Source organism: Monodelphis domestica, chromosome 1 (assembly GCF_027887165.1).
Source record: "Monodelphis domestica isolate mMonDom1 chromosome 1, mMonDom1.pri, whole genome shotgun sequence".
NCBI classification, from domain to species: domain Eukaryota; kingdom Metazoa; phylum Chordata; class Mammalia; order Didelphimorphia; family Didelphidae; genus Monodelphis; species Monodelphis domestica.
The window spans coordinates 247,416,546-247,429,032 of NC_077227.1; the positions used below are offsets into that span (position 1 = coordinate 247,416,546).

At 39.0% G+C, this 12,487-nt stretch overlaps 1 protein-coding gene and 1 long non-coding RNA gene across 5 annotated transcripts in view; one reads left to right on the plus strand and one right to left on the minus strand.

Annotated features, from left to right (window-relative positions):
* The window catches only part of LOC130456307 (uncharacterized), a 39,084-nt gene extending 36,406 nt beyond the window's left edge, over positions 1 to 2,678 (minus strand). The window contains exon 1 of the long non-coding RNA XR_008914952.1: positions 2,420 to 2,678. This is a non-coding gene — a long non-coding RNA (uncharacterized LOC130456307). The remainder of the gene's footprint in view (positions 1 to 2,419) is intronic.
* GTF2A1 (general transcription factor IIA subunit 1) overlaps positions 472 to 12,487 on the plus strand; it is a 49,092-nt gene continuing 37,076 nt past the window's right edge. For 2 of the 4 annotated variants that reach the window (XM_007472691.3, XM_007472692.3), the window contains exons 1-2: positions 607 to 1,132; positions 7,193 to 7,294. In XM_007472691.3, the coding sequence (XP_007472753.1) occupies positions 1,103 to 1,132; positions 7,193 to 7,294 (132 nt within the window). In that variant the 5' untranslated portion in view covers positions 607 to 1,102. Of the gene's footprint in view, positions 1,133 to 7,192; positions 7,295 to 12,487 lie in introns of all 4 variants that reach the window. The other 2 variants (XM_001366949.4, XM_056810607.1) reach the window with 2 other exon arrangements.

Sequence of the window (12,487 nt, forward strand, 5' to 3'; positions counted from 1 at the left end):
TGCTCGGGTTGAGCAGCGGCGGCGGCAGGGAGTTCGAACTAGGTGTCACTCGCTTTTTGGAACGATGACTCCGCAGATCGAAACTTAAGCCAGCGCCCCTTTCGCAGGGACAGGAAGGGGAGTCATGTGACCAATTAATCACTGGCCTACCCGGAGGCCAGAGCTAACAAGGCTTCAAGTGAGCGCCACTTCTGAAATTTAGTCCGGCTGACACGGAGCGCCCCTGGGGACTGGAGAAAGGGCGGCCGATCGTCTACTCGCTCCCTGCAGGGATTGAAACCCCCGCCTTTCCCTTCAGCCGATTTAGCTAGGGTTTTTTTTTTTTTTTTAAACTCTTATCTTTCTGAAGTGAGAGAAGCGAAAAGAAACTTCCGCCTGGGTCACGGCGGAGGCAAACCACGTGATCCCGGCACGAGAGGCGATTGGGAGGGAGGGCGGACGGGAGTAAGTCGGTCAATTTCCCAGCTCCCCAGTCCCCGTTCCCTCCCCACCTTCGCACCGTGCTGAGACGTCGGTCGACCGCGAGTCACTTTAGCAGTCTCGCGCGCCCCCACGCGTGCGTGCACCCGGCCGCTCTCGCGGTGTCTTGCGCCGCCTACCCGCCCCCTTCTTACTCCTCCTCCCTCTCCCACTCCGCTCCTTCCCTCCTCCCCTTTCCCTCCCCTCCCCTCCCCTTCCTCCTGCCCCTGTCTCTCGACGGTGGTGGCTCGCGCAGCTCGTTGGCTCACTATATAAAGGAGAGAAGCGGGCGGAGAAGACGGCTGGTGGCTGCAGCCCGTGCGGCGGCGGCGGTAGCGGCAGCGCGGGGGGCGGCGACCGGTGGCGGTTTCGCTCCTTTGCCCCGGGCGGGGGGCGGGGAACACTCCCCTGGACCCCGGACGGGTCAAAATTTTTTTTTTTAAGGGCGATTCTCGTGGATCTCAGCTCCCGGAGGACTCCCCCCCCCTTCACCGCCCCCCTTCCCCCAACTCCACCTTCGGGACTCGATTTCATTTTTCATTTTTTAAAATCTCGGTGATCTGGTTACAGTCGGGGTCTCTTTTGTTTTTATTTTTATTTCTTTTTTTCTTTTTCTTTTTTTGTTGTTGTGTTGTGTGTGGAAATGGCGAACTCGGCAAATACAAACCCCGTGGTAAGGATGTGACTCGGTGACCGGCGGCGGCGGCCACGGCCGGAGCTGGGTGGCGGCGGGGGCGGGCGCGGGCTGGGGGCCCAGGAGCCAGAGACGGGCTCAACTCTTTTCCCCCTTCCCCACCCCCACCCTCAGCCTTCTCTCGCTGTCGCCGCCGCCGCCACCTCTTCCCGCCGAAGGGAAGACCTGGGCCGAGGGCGGGGGAGGGGGGGCTGGGGTGGAGGCAAGAACGGGGGGCTCATTGGGGGTGTAGGGTGGGGATCCCCCCTCTCTAGGAGGGAAAGGTCTTGAGAAGGGTGGGGAGAAGTGGGGAAGACGAGAGTAGGTGGAGGGCTCTCAGCGGTGCTTTAAGGGTTTAAGGAAGGCTTTCCTCAGATTAGTCACCACTCGAGCGAAAGAAGAGGCTAAAAACTTGAGAAAGGGGAGGGAACGAAGACATACCCTCTCCTCCCACCTCTCTTTCCCCCCAAAACCGCCATAAAATGATTTTGGTGGAGGGGAGAGTTGGTTTTGTTTTAGAAAAGGGGGGGGGGGGTTGTGGTAGAGGGAGGAGTTTAGAAAGGAGTCTGATCCTCCGGGGCAACTGAAATCTATGGCAGTCTCTAGACAAGTGAGGCAAGTGTAGTGGCACCGGAAAGCCCAAGAGTCCCCAAAGCCCGAGCTGGCCCGAAGTGGGCTCGTCCCGCTGGGCTACACTCAACTGTTTAATTCAGATCTAGGGGGGAAAATCCGGGGCTTGGGGAAGAAGATTAATCTTCCAGACCCCGCCCCAATACAGTTTGCTTGGGGTGTGTATGGGGGGGGTCTTTCTTTTCTTTTTTTTTTCCTTCTGAACGAGGATGCCTTGTACTAGCTCGAAGTGTGAGGCGACCTTTGAGTTTTGTGTTGGTTAGTTTCTTTGGAACTGGATGGGGCCATTTTACGTTTTATAAAGAAGGTTGAAAAGCACTTGTCCCATCTCCTTTAGAATCGTTAAAATGGCGAAGGGGAAACAAAATCCCGTCATACCTTCGACTAGCAAGAGGAAAAAAAAATTACATTGACCATGGCACCCCTTTTGCCTTAAATGCTGCCTTAGCCCCCACCCACCCCTGTGTCCTTTTATTTTATTTACTTGCAGTCACATAGGTTTGCAAAAAGCAGTCACATAAATAACCTTTGCAGTCACCAGTACAATGTGATCCTCGATCCACCCGACTCTCCTTTTATTATAAGACTAATAACAATAAAAAAAATGACATCCCCCTCCCCAAATGCCGCAAACAAACCCTCTGCCCAGGACTGTACCGTGGAGACTTGGCCCCCTTGTTTGCGACTCTCAGAGAGAGATCGATCCATCATGGCTGCTGCAGCTTCCCGTGCTTTTCAGTCCCTGCTCCTTGTGGTCCTCCTCCCTTTGGCTGCCCTGTTTATATAGAGCCATTGCGCTCTCTAATATAGACTCTGCCAGGATGGGAAGGTGCTTTTCAGTCCTACGTCACCGGCTCTCCATTTAAACACCAGATCAGGCTTTAAATAGTGAGAGCTGCGGAGAGCGAGGCTGGGAGGTGCATGCTCCGGAGTGAGAAACTGATTCGTGCACAGCAGTTTTTTTTCCGGGTGGCCTCTACTTGCACTTTAATTCTACAGCTCTTGGGTCCACTCTCTATTGCTTGTCGACCCTGGCTTTTGCTGCAGTAACTTGTTTTTCTTTCTGCCATCTAAACAATAGGAGTTTGGTATTTCTCGATGACTTTTGTGTTATTTTTCGAAGAAGAAAAAAGCAATAGGCCACTCTTCCTTCCCCTTTCCAGTACCCCAAGTTTTTCCAAAGTATTTGGATGTGGAAAATAGTCTACGTTTCTTATAACTTGTATGGAAAATATAGGACAGGCTATGTCTAGTACTGAGTATTTTGGTACTTTTGGTTACAGATGACTTTAAAGCATTTAAAAAATTTAGAAAGCTCTAAATTGTTTACTGAAAAAATTTAGGATTGTAAAACTTGTAAAAATAATATTTTGAAATGTGGAATAGATTGTAGGTTCTTATAATAAATCTTAAACTTAATTTCCTTTTGATAACTTTTATTTAGGAAAACGTTTCATTGTGAATGAAGAGGTACTTTAGAATACAAACATTGGATTTTAAAAAATAAACATCTGATCATTTAATTGATTGATAATAACATTCTTTTTTAAACACGCAATTTCATCTTATTTTATATTGTTTGTACATAGGGTTTTTTAGGTAAATTTGTAAGCCTTATAGAATCTTAACATGACCACTACCCTCATAGTGGACCATATAGATACCTATTGTTATATTTAATAGATGTGTTTATCAGCAACTCTGTATATGGAATTTTTGTTACAAGAACCAATTATTCATATTTGGAGAACTGATTCAGAGGAACTCTAATAATAGTTGACAGTTACATAGCTACTTATATTATTTCATTTGATCCTTATGTGAACCTTGTCAGAAAGGAAGTGTAAATGTTTGGGCTATTTTATTAGTGAAGAAACTAAGTCCAAGATTGCAGGGCCAGCAAGAGTTGGATGGATTTGAGGCTTGAGACCTGGAGACAAGATGACTTGGGTTCAAATCACACCTTTGCTACATTGTATATAACTCTACAATTAGCCCTTTCTTATCAGTAAAAAGAGAGTTGGACTACATGGCCTCTAAAGGACCTTCCACTGTTAAATCTATGATCCAATACAGCTGCTTCTCTTCTATAGCAAATTATTTGGTAATGGAAATATTTACCCTCTAATTTATCCAGTTGTAAAATTTGGTTTTAAATGTGTGGTTCCCATATAATAGGGTATAACTGTATTTGCCTGAAGCAGTGTGTTTGGTGCAGTCTGTAGCTTTCATTCAAATTGAATAGGAAATGTCTTTAGAAATGATTTTTACTCAGTATGGTCTCGGAAGTACCTGAACACCAATATTTTTTAAACCTCATTAGCATATGAATAAAGGCAGCTAAATGCATATACTTTATGAAAATACAATTATTCCATTGCCCTTGAAAAAATGCAGAGTACATATAAGTTCACTAGCATATGAATAATAAATAGGTTACAGTTTCATCTGACATGTTCTAAAAATATATAGCTTCATTTAATAATATGTACCAATACAGAGAAGTTTCTGATAGTAGTGAAGTTTTGTACTGTAGTACTTTAAAAATTAAAACTACTGTCTAGGTGCCTAGATCTTTAAACTAAAAATGTCTAGATTAACTGGTTCATAATCAGAAAATTTTGTATAGATGGGGAAATAATAATAATTTGTAATTTAACTACAGCTCAGTAATTTCCTGATATAATTGTAGAAATAAAAGAACCTTGTTATGATAATATCCTTGGAGAATTTTATGATAAAACCATCTTGGGGGGGCAAACGAAGCTGGTATTCAAGAAATTAAATCCTTTATATGTGGATAATATAGTAGAAAATATTCCTGAGGTGTTTTTTTTTTTTTAGGATGTATTGTATTGAGCCAGTCTACATTCTTATCAAAGAAGTTTGTTTCTAAATCAAAGTTACTTTACCATTTTTATTTCATGGACTTAGCAAACTTCTGAAGCCTTTTCAGAATGTTTGTAAATCCACAAAATAGGAAGCTAATGATGTTGAAAGATATCAAAATTTTAAAAAATTCATAGACCCTAGGTTAATTTCTGTCCTAGATGGCCTCTTGTGACCTGTAATATTGGTGGTTATACAATTAACAGGGTTGCAAATGCTATGTGCAGTAGGCTAAAGCTTTGCTGTTTCCAAGTCTCCTGAGTTCTTGACCCTGGGCTAACTCTATCAAGGTTCTGAGTGAGGGGAGATGATGGTAAAAATGTGGTGCTGGTTTGACTTGAATGGTAACTCCTGTTTTCTCCCTTTGGGTGCCTTGCTGCTTCATCTTGACTGACTTGCTTATCCTTTAGACTGGAGGTGATTAGAGATTACTGACCTTTTTTCCCCTGTAGTTGTTTCCTGGGATAATGCTTCTGAGGACTTGTTATCTCAAGGAAACTCTTCAAAAAAAAGGAACTTTTTTTTTCGCCATTCTTTGTATGCCTGGAATATGATAGTACTTAATAAATAAATGCTTATTGACCTCTATCTGCCTTTTGGCTACAGTTGATGGTTGTAAGGAAGGTGTTTGTCTTTTCCACAGTGGTTTCTCTCCTCAGTTATCAGTGTTATTAGCTTGGAAGCAGACCTGATGGTTAAAGAGCACTGCTATTCCTGAGACTCTTTGGTTCAGGGTCCTAGGATGTCTTCCTCAGGGTCTGAGGGCAGGTGATTGTTAAAGTGTGACTGTGATTTGACTTATCTGGTACATGCTTCATTCTGTCTCTCCTTCAGGGTACTTTCCTTCTTTTGCTAGTTACCTTATTTTGTGTTAGAGATAACTTTCTCCCTCCAATTTGCAGATGGGAAAATTGAGGCACAAAGTTTAAGTAGTAAGCTGACAGTCAGGAATAACGTCTCCAGGTTTAAAACTTGGTGTTCTTTATTATATACTGTGGTGGCTTTGGGCCATTGCTAGGTTTCAAGGTGGTTCTATTTTGTGGTTTCTGAATGGAACTTCATTGTGGATAAATTTGATTCCATGGATTATTTTGGTACATTAAAAGTAATTTAAAATTCAGTGTAGATGTTAAATGAAACTTACCAAACAGATGTTTTGTTTTAGGAATGAAATAAATTCTTGATCATTATTTGAGTTGTACATGTTATCTTTGACCATTTGAATTCCTCATGTTCTGTGCCTGGAGATACAAAAGAATGTAAGGCATAATTCTTACATGCTGTCCTTCAGAGTAAGTTGGTCCTTCCAGAATTTACATCCTTCTCGGGAGATATAAGACATAAGCATAATGAGTTAAAATGTAGGTTGCACATGTTTTACCTAATGGCTGGTAGACTATTTAATATTTCCTAGCTTTTCCCTTCATCTTTAAAATGATCTTTCAATCCTAAACTTCTGTGATTCTGTATATCTTTTGTTTACATAATAGGTAAGGGGCAGCTTGGGGTAGAGTATAGTGACTTGCCTTACAGCCAGGAAGATTTAGATTCAGGTCTCACTTCTGATACATCCTGGCTCTGACCCAGGGCAAGTCATAAGCACTCCCATTGCTGTAGATAACTCTCATAAGAGTAAGTTTCAGAACAGCTGCTGCCCTATACTGGTAGAGAGGGGTTTCTTTACCTTGGAGTACACTACATCTCCAGGTCCGAATCTCCATTCTTGTTCCTGTCCTTACACAGTAGATCATTAGAATTGTCATCTATCCCTTGGATTTGACTTCTTGTATATTGGGACAGTTTGAGGGACATACTGATGCTCTTCTCTGATTTTAATACCGTGTGCCCCCATATCTCTTTCCTTCAAGTAAAAGAAGAGAGTGGGTTTGATTTTGGGGGGTGAGACATATCTCTAAATGAGAAGGAAAAAAGACTAACTTGAAAGTCGTTGTGAGTGAAAGGGAAGAGTAAGGTGGTAAGAGTGGGAATAAAAATTGATGGGGTGACCGTGAGTAGTTTGCTTAATATTAACCAGAAAAAGGAGTCGTGTGGTTATTTTAACTAGAGCAGAGGTTGGCATGAAGCTTTGGAAAGTTGCAGGGTTGGGGGGGGGGGTGTCACGGTAAAGTAAAATAGTATTAGAAACCAAATCTGAGCAACCTACAAATATGCTGTTGAATACCAGCCATAGTAGTTGGCATTGAGGTGCTAGGATTTTAATGTTTGTATTGATATGAAAATTCCTTCTATATCAATATATAATGAATTATTCCAATTTTACTCTTAAATATTCCTTAGAGGGTTACTTTACTGAAGGATTTAGTGAATAAATAACCTGTGGACCTAGAATTTGCCCATTATACTAGAAATATTAGTTGTTTTCAGATAAGCAGATTGACATCCTACCCCTCAATCTTTATGGTTAATGTTTCCCTTAGATACGTTGTTGTAAAATGTTGTAAAATGACAACTGCATTAAATTCAGTATACATATATATATGTATATATATATTCTTCAACAACTTCTTTTTTTCTTTATAGCCCAAATTATATAGATCTGTGATGGAAGATGTCCTCAATGATGTCAGAGAAGTTTTTCTGGATGATGGAGTAGATGAACAAGTACTTATGGAATTAAAAACAGTGAGTCATCATATGTTCAAAAACATTTATAATCGCACCATTGCTTGCTAAACATATTAGACAAATTTTTACATTCTTATAGGAGAGAACTATTAAAGTAATAATCTTCCCAAATATAGCTTTTAAAAATTGCTTTAATTTTCTGAACGTGATTGTCATTAAGCTGTGTTAAGATGTTACGGTTTGAATGACATCTCATAATTTTGTTAGAAAGATTTCTGATTTTTAACCTAACTCCTAAGGTTTTATGAAGGCCAAGAGATAAGTTTTTCATGTCTCTGGTCAGGTGAATAGCTCTAAAGTGAAGATTGTGATTATACCTGGACATTTTCTTAGGTTTGGACAAGTAATATTGGGATATTTTCATTCAGCATTTATATGCTACTAGTTGGTAAGGTGACATGATAGCAAATGTGATTTGGGGGGGTAATATTATACTTTAAGTATTCTTTATTATTTCGCTAACTGGCGAATGAGGATGTTCTATTATATAATATATGAACATAAATAAAATGACCATCTGTACCTTATCTTTGTCTTGATGTACTGTATAAGCAGTTAAGTTCAGTAAACAAATTCAGTATCTATTCTGTTCAGTGCACATTAGATGTTGTAACAGGTACAAAAATAATTGACATTGGTAACTGCCTATGTCTGTTATGTAGCAAGAGAGATAGAAGGACCATAATTATTATTTTCCCATAAGACAGATCTTATTTTTATGTGACAGTAAAATTTGTGTCAGTCAACCAATGCTTGTACTAGGAAGTGCTAAGAATACATAGAATAAAAGGATATCTTCTCTTAAGGAACTTGTGCCCTATCAAATGAGAAAGTGCTTAGTGTAGCATCTGGTGTAGTCAGTGCTATATAAATGTTAGCTCTTATTGTTGTTACTATCAAGAAAGACAATATGAATGCATATAAGCATATATAAAAAAAATAAAGAGAATGAGTACAAATGAATACAAGGTAGTTCGGGAGGTTACTAGCTGTTGGAGGAATCAGAAAAGGCCTCATGAGGAAGATGGTGTTTGAACTCCATCTTGAAAAAGATTTCATATTGGTTCTAGGGTAAGGAGTCTGAACTAGGCTATCAGTAACCTAGCCAAAGATTTTATCTTAACTAGAAATTAGCCATTTCTACCACATAATTCTCCCTCAACCTTTTCTCCCTACACTCAAAATCACCACCTTAATTCATACCCGTATCATCTCTGATCTAGTTTATTATAGTAGCTTCTCAGTCTTAACTCCCTGGACTCAAGTCCAACTTCCACTGAGTAGCTTAACCAGACAAGGCAGCAGAAAATCCTGCCCCGAGGAGCAGTAGGCCTAGTCTCATCCAGGCAGGAGCAACATAGGAATATCATTGGAGGACAGATAGGAGCTTTCTGGAGGATCCCATCCTGCAGGATTCCTGTATTTGCTTTGTTTCCTCATTAATGTTTTGTTTTGTCTGTAGTAATAGACTTCCTAAATTATGGTGAGCAGCAAATTGTGGTTTTTTTTGTGTGTGTGCTGTTAAATTAATTATTTTTACATTGAAATAATTATATCTTCTAACTGATAATTGAAAGATAAACATGTCAAGAGGGTGGGGGAGGGTGTCTTTATGATATTGTATAGTTTTAGGAGTCTGAGACCTGACCTATTAGTATGAGTTGGACTGTATTGGTAAGGTCCTGTATTGGTAAGGTCTTCAGGGATAGATGTTGAGTGGTGTGGGGAAAATTCTCTTAACAAAAAGTCAAATAAGAGAAACTGATGAAATCAAAAAGGGAATAAGTTTATTGCAAGAAGGCTGATCTCACAATAAAGCCAGACTTCTGGTCAAGACCAGAAGATCCCAACCATTGTGAGAGGACTTTTTTTTAATATCCAAAGAATTAGAAAACTTTTATACCAGTATAAAAATAATCCAAGACAATAGTTATACCCATTTAAAATTAGAGGCATGTAGAAGCAATGAGCATTGGTTGGGGCAACTAGGAAATACTTCTTATTGGTGGTAGAAGTCATTTGATGATGACTTAAAAGTTACTTGATAGACAAAGGGGGAGCAGGGGAGTTGGACTAGTGACACAAATGATGAGTGGGTGGTACCAGGCTTTGAACCCATGGGGTCAGGCCTGGTGATATATACTGGATCACAAGTTCAAGACCATAATTATTGCTGATGATGCATGATATAGCAAATTTGAAAGCTAATACTGATACTGAGGCTTCTGCTAACAATGATTATATATATATATATATAAATTCAGTCATACTTAATTCAACCCTAATATTTATACTAAAACAATCACAAAAGGCCTACTAAAATTATAAGTTATGCTAACATTAGTTACCTATCTTAGAATTACAATTTATGATTAACCTGCTACTACCACTAACATTAAAATCTAATACTCATATAAGGGAGTAGGGGTTTTCAAGCTTACAGTGGACAGATCACAGTGAAAACAAGCAATGGCAAATGTTCAGATAACACACAGATACTTTGTGACCTGGATAAAAATAGAATGGACTTATTTTAAATTCTTTAAATATTAGCTCCATTGTAGCAGTAATGTTAACTAACTCTTTATATTATTATCATTTTTATATCTTTTAGATACATTTTATAGATAATTTTTTAGACTTGAGTTTTTCCAAGTAACTTAATATTCAGTTCTCATAGCCTAATTCTCTTTATAACCTTCTGTTACAGCTTTTCATGAAGCTAAGGAATTTCCTATGCTTCCATTGGATTAAATTTCTTATAGAATGAGAATTTATGGGGGCAGCTCAATGGATTGAGAGCCAGGCCTAGAGACAGGAGGTCCTAGGTTCAAATCTAGCCTCAGACACTTCCCAGCTGTGTGACCCTGGGCAAGTCACTTAACCCCCATTGCCTAGCCCTTACCACTCTTCTGTCTTGGAACCAATACACAGTATTGGTTCCAAGACAGAAGGTGAAGGTAAGGGTTTAAAAAAAATGAGAATTCATGTTTTAGACTAGTGGTACTTCAACTATTGCTCTCCAATCAAATATCAGGCAATAAGCTTTTAAGGGCCTCTCAATGAGGCTTAAATGAAGTCTGTTTAAGAAATAGAACTATCTATCTTCTTTTTTCTTCTAGTCTAAAACAGTGATACTTGATGCTACTTTCAAAATTGCCATTAGTAACATTGACGTTAATGTGTGTTTGAGAACCTAATAAATTATTTCTGATATAGAAATTGCACATATTAACAATGGTATTTAACCTATATATTTATTTGTATATATTCTTGTTTCATCTTAAAGGATATAAATTCCTTGAGGGAAGGGATTATTTCATTTAAGTCATATCCTTAGAGACTGGAGATAAACCTTTGCACAGTGGTCAACTTGTGTAGATCTCAAGCTTGGAGCCATCATACTCCCAGAACCACTGTCCAATATTGAGAGACCTTACTTGAATAGAGTTTCCTTAGTCATCCTCTTCTTAGTTTTTGCTTTTTTTTTTTATCTCTAATACTTCATTCTACTCCTTACTTCATTTTACCTCTTGATTTCCCTTTTCCTAGACCTCTTCCTCTTTGGATCAGGCTCATTTCCCAATCCCCCCAATAACTAAATTGATAAAATCATTGTATCTCTTAGTCCTGATCCACAAACATGCATTATAATAAGGCCTTTCTGGAGATAAGTAATTATTTTGTATTTCTAATTTGTTATAGTTAAATTAAATAATAAAAATTTATAAACCAATAAGGTTGGTATAATCTATCTAAAATTAGTCATATACATTGTGGTGAAAATTTATTTAGCTGAGATACAAAAAGAAAAAAGAAAGCCAAGTCTCCAAGCCAAAAAAGAAATCGGTTTATTGAGAGAGGGGTGATTTCACAATAAAGCCAGACTCCTGTTAACAACTGAAGACCTTGAGCCTTGTGAGCTGCCTCCTTATATTGTACAATTTGATACAGAATGTCATATATTACTGCAGTTATATATACAGTGATCCCTCACCTATTGCAGGTGTTATGTTCCAGAGACCCTGTGATAGGTGAAAATCCACAAAGTAGCAAGAGAGCAAACAAACTGATGCTATAGTCACTGAGCCAATCAGTGCTCAGGATATAGGATACAGCACTGTGGTTGGTTGCCTTTGCACAAGTGGTAGTGGCATACTATTTTTCCATTGTGTACAATATGGTATTCATCTGCAGAATCCCATGATATAGTGAAAAATCTAATACAGAATTAGATTTTTTTTAAAAAAAAAACATGATACAGTGAGGCTGCATTAAGTGAACCATGATATAGCGAGGGACAACTGTATACCTCTTACTCCATGAGCCTGAAGTCAGAAGTGAATATTCAGCAATACAAATATCATACATACAGGGTAAAGGAGTCAAGAGTGTAGAACAAGTATAAGACATGGGTATGTAGTATAACATGTCTATACTGTATGAGGTTGAGGCCTTCTACAAAGGCCTTGGTGGTAATTTTACAGAATGTACAAAGCACAAAATATTCACAAAGCAAGATGATAGGATATGTAAAATACCTACTGATCCTTATATTACATATAATATAAGGGATTTCACATTCACAACATACACTTTAATGAAAAATATATTCCTTTAAAAAGTTTATTTGATAGGTCTTAATGACACATGTAAAACCCAGTGGAATTACACGTCGGCTATGGGAGGGAAAGACTTGAATCTTGTAACCATGAGAAAATAGTCTAAATAAATAAAATTTTCCAAATTAATAAAAATAAAAAGTTTATTTGAGAGCAACTAGAAACCCCACAAAGGCCTTACATAGGTACCTTATTATGACAAAGAGTGGACTCTGGACTTTTGAATGTCATGTCAAGTCAAGTGCACATTGTGAAAGGTTTTGCCAAACTGAGAGAACTTTGAATATGATCCTGGTGATAGCCTTTATCTGAGGACCAGCCAAGCTAATTATGTAAAGGCTTATCATTTGTTTCCACAAAAAAAGTCAAAAATACAAAATGATCCATGACTTATACATCTTTATTCATTATCTGTAGCAAAAGTATTAGGATAAGAAAGGACAGATGACTGAGAACTATGCAGTTCTTTAGTTGTCTACAAATATGAATTTAACTTTTGTTAATCGATGTGAGATTTTTGACCCAAAGACCAATGTGTTGAAATACTATTTGAAGAACCAAACCATGG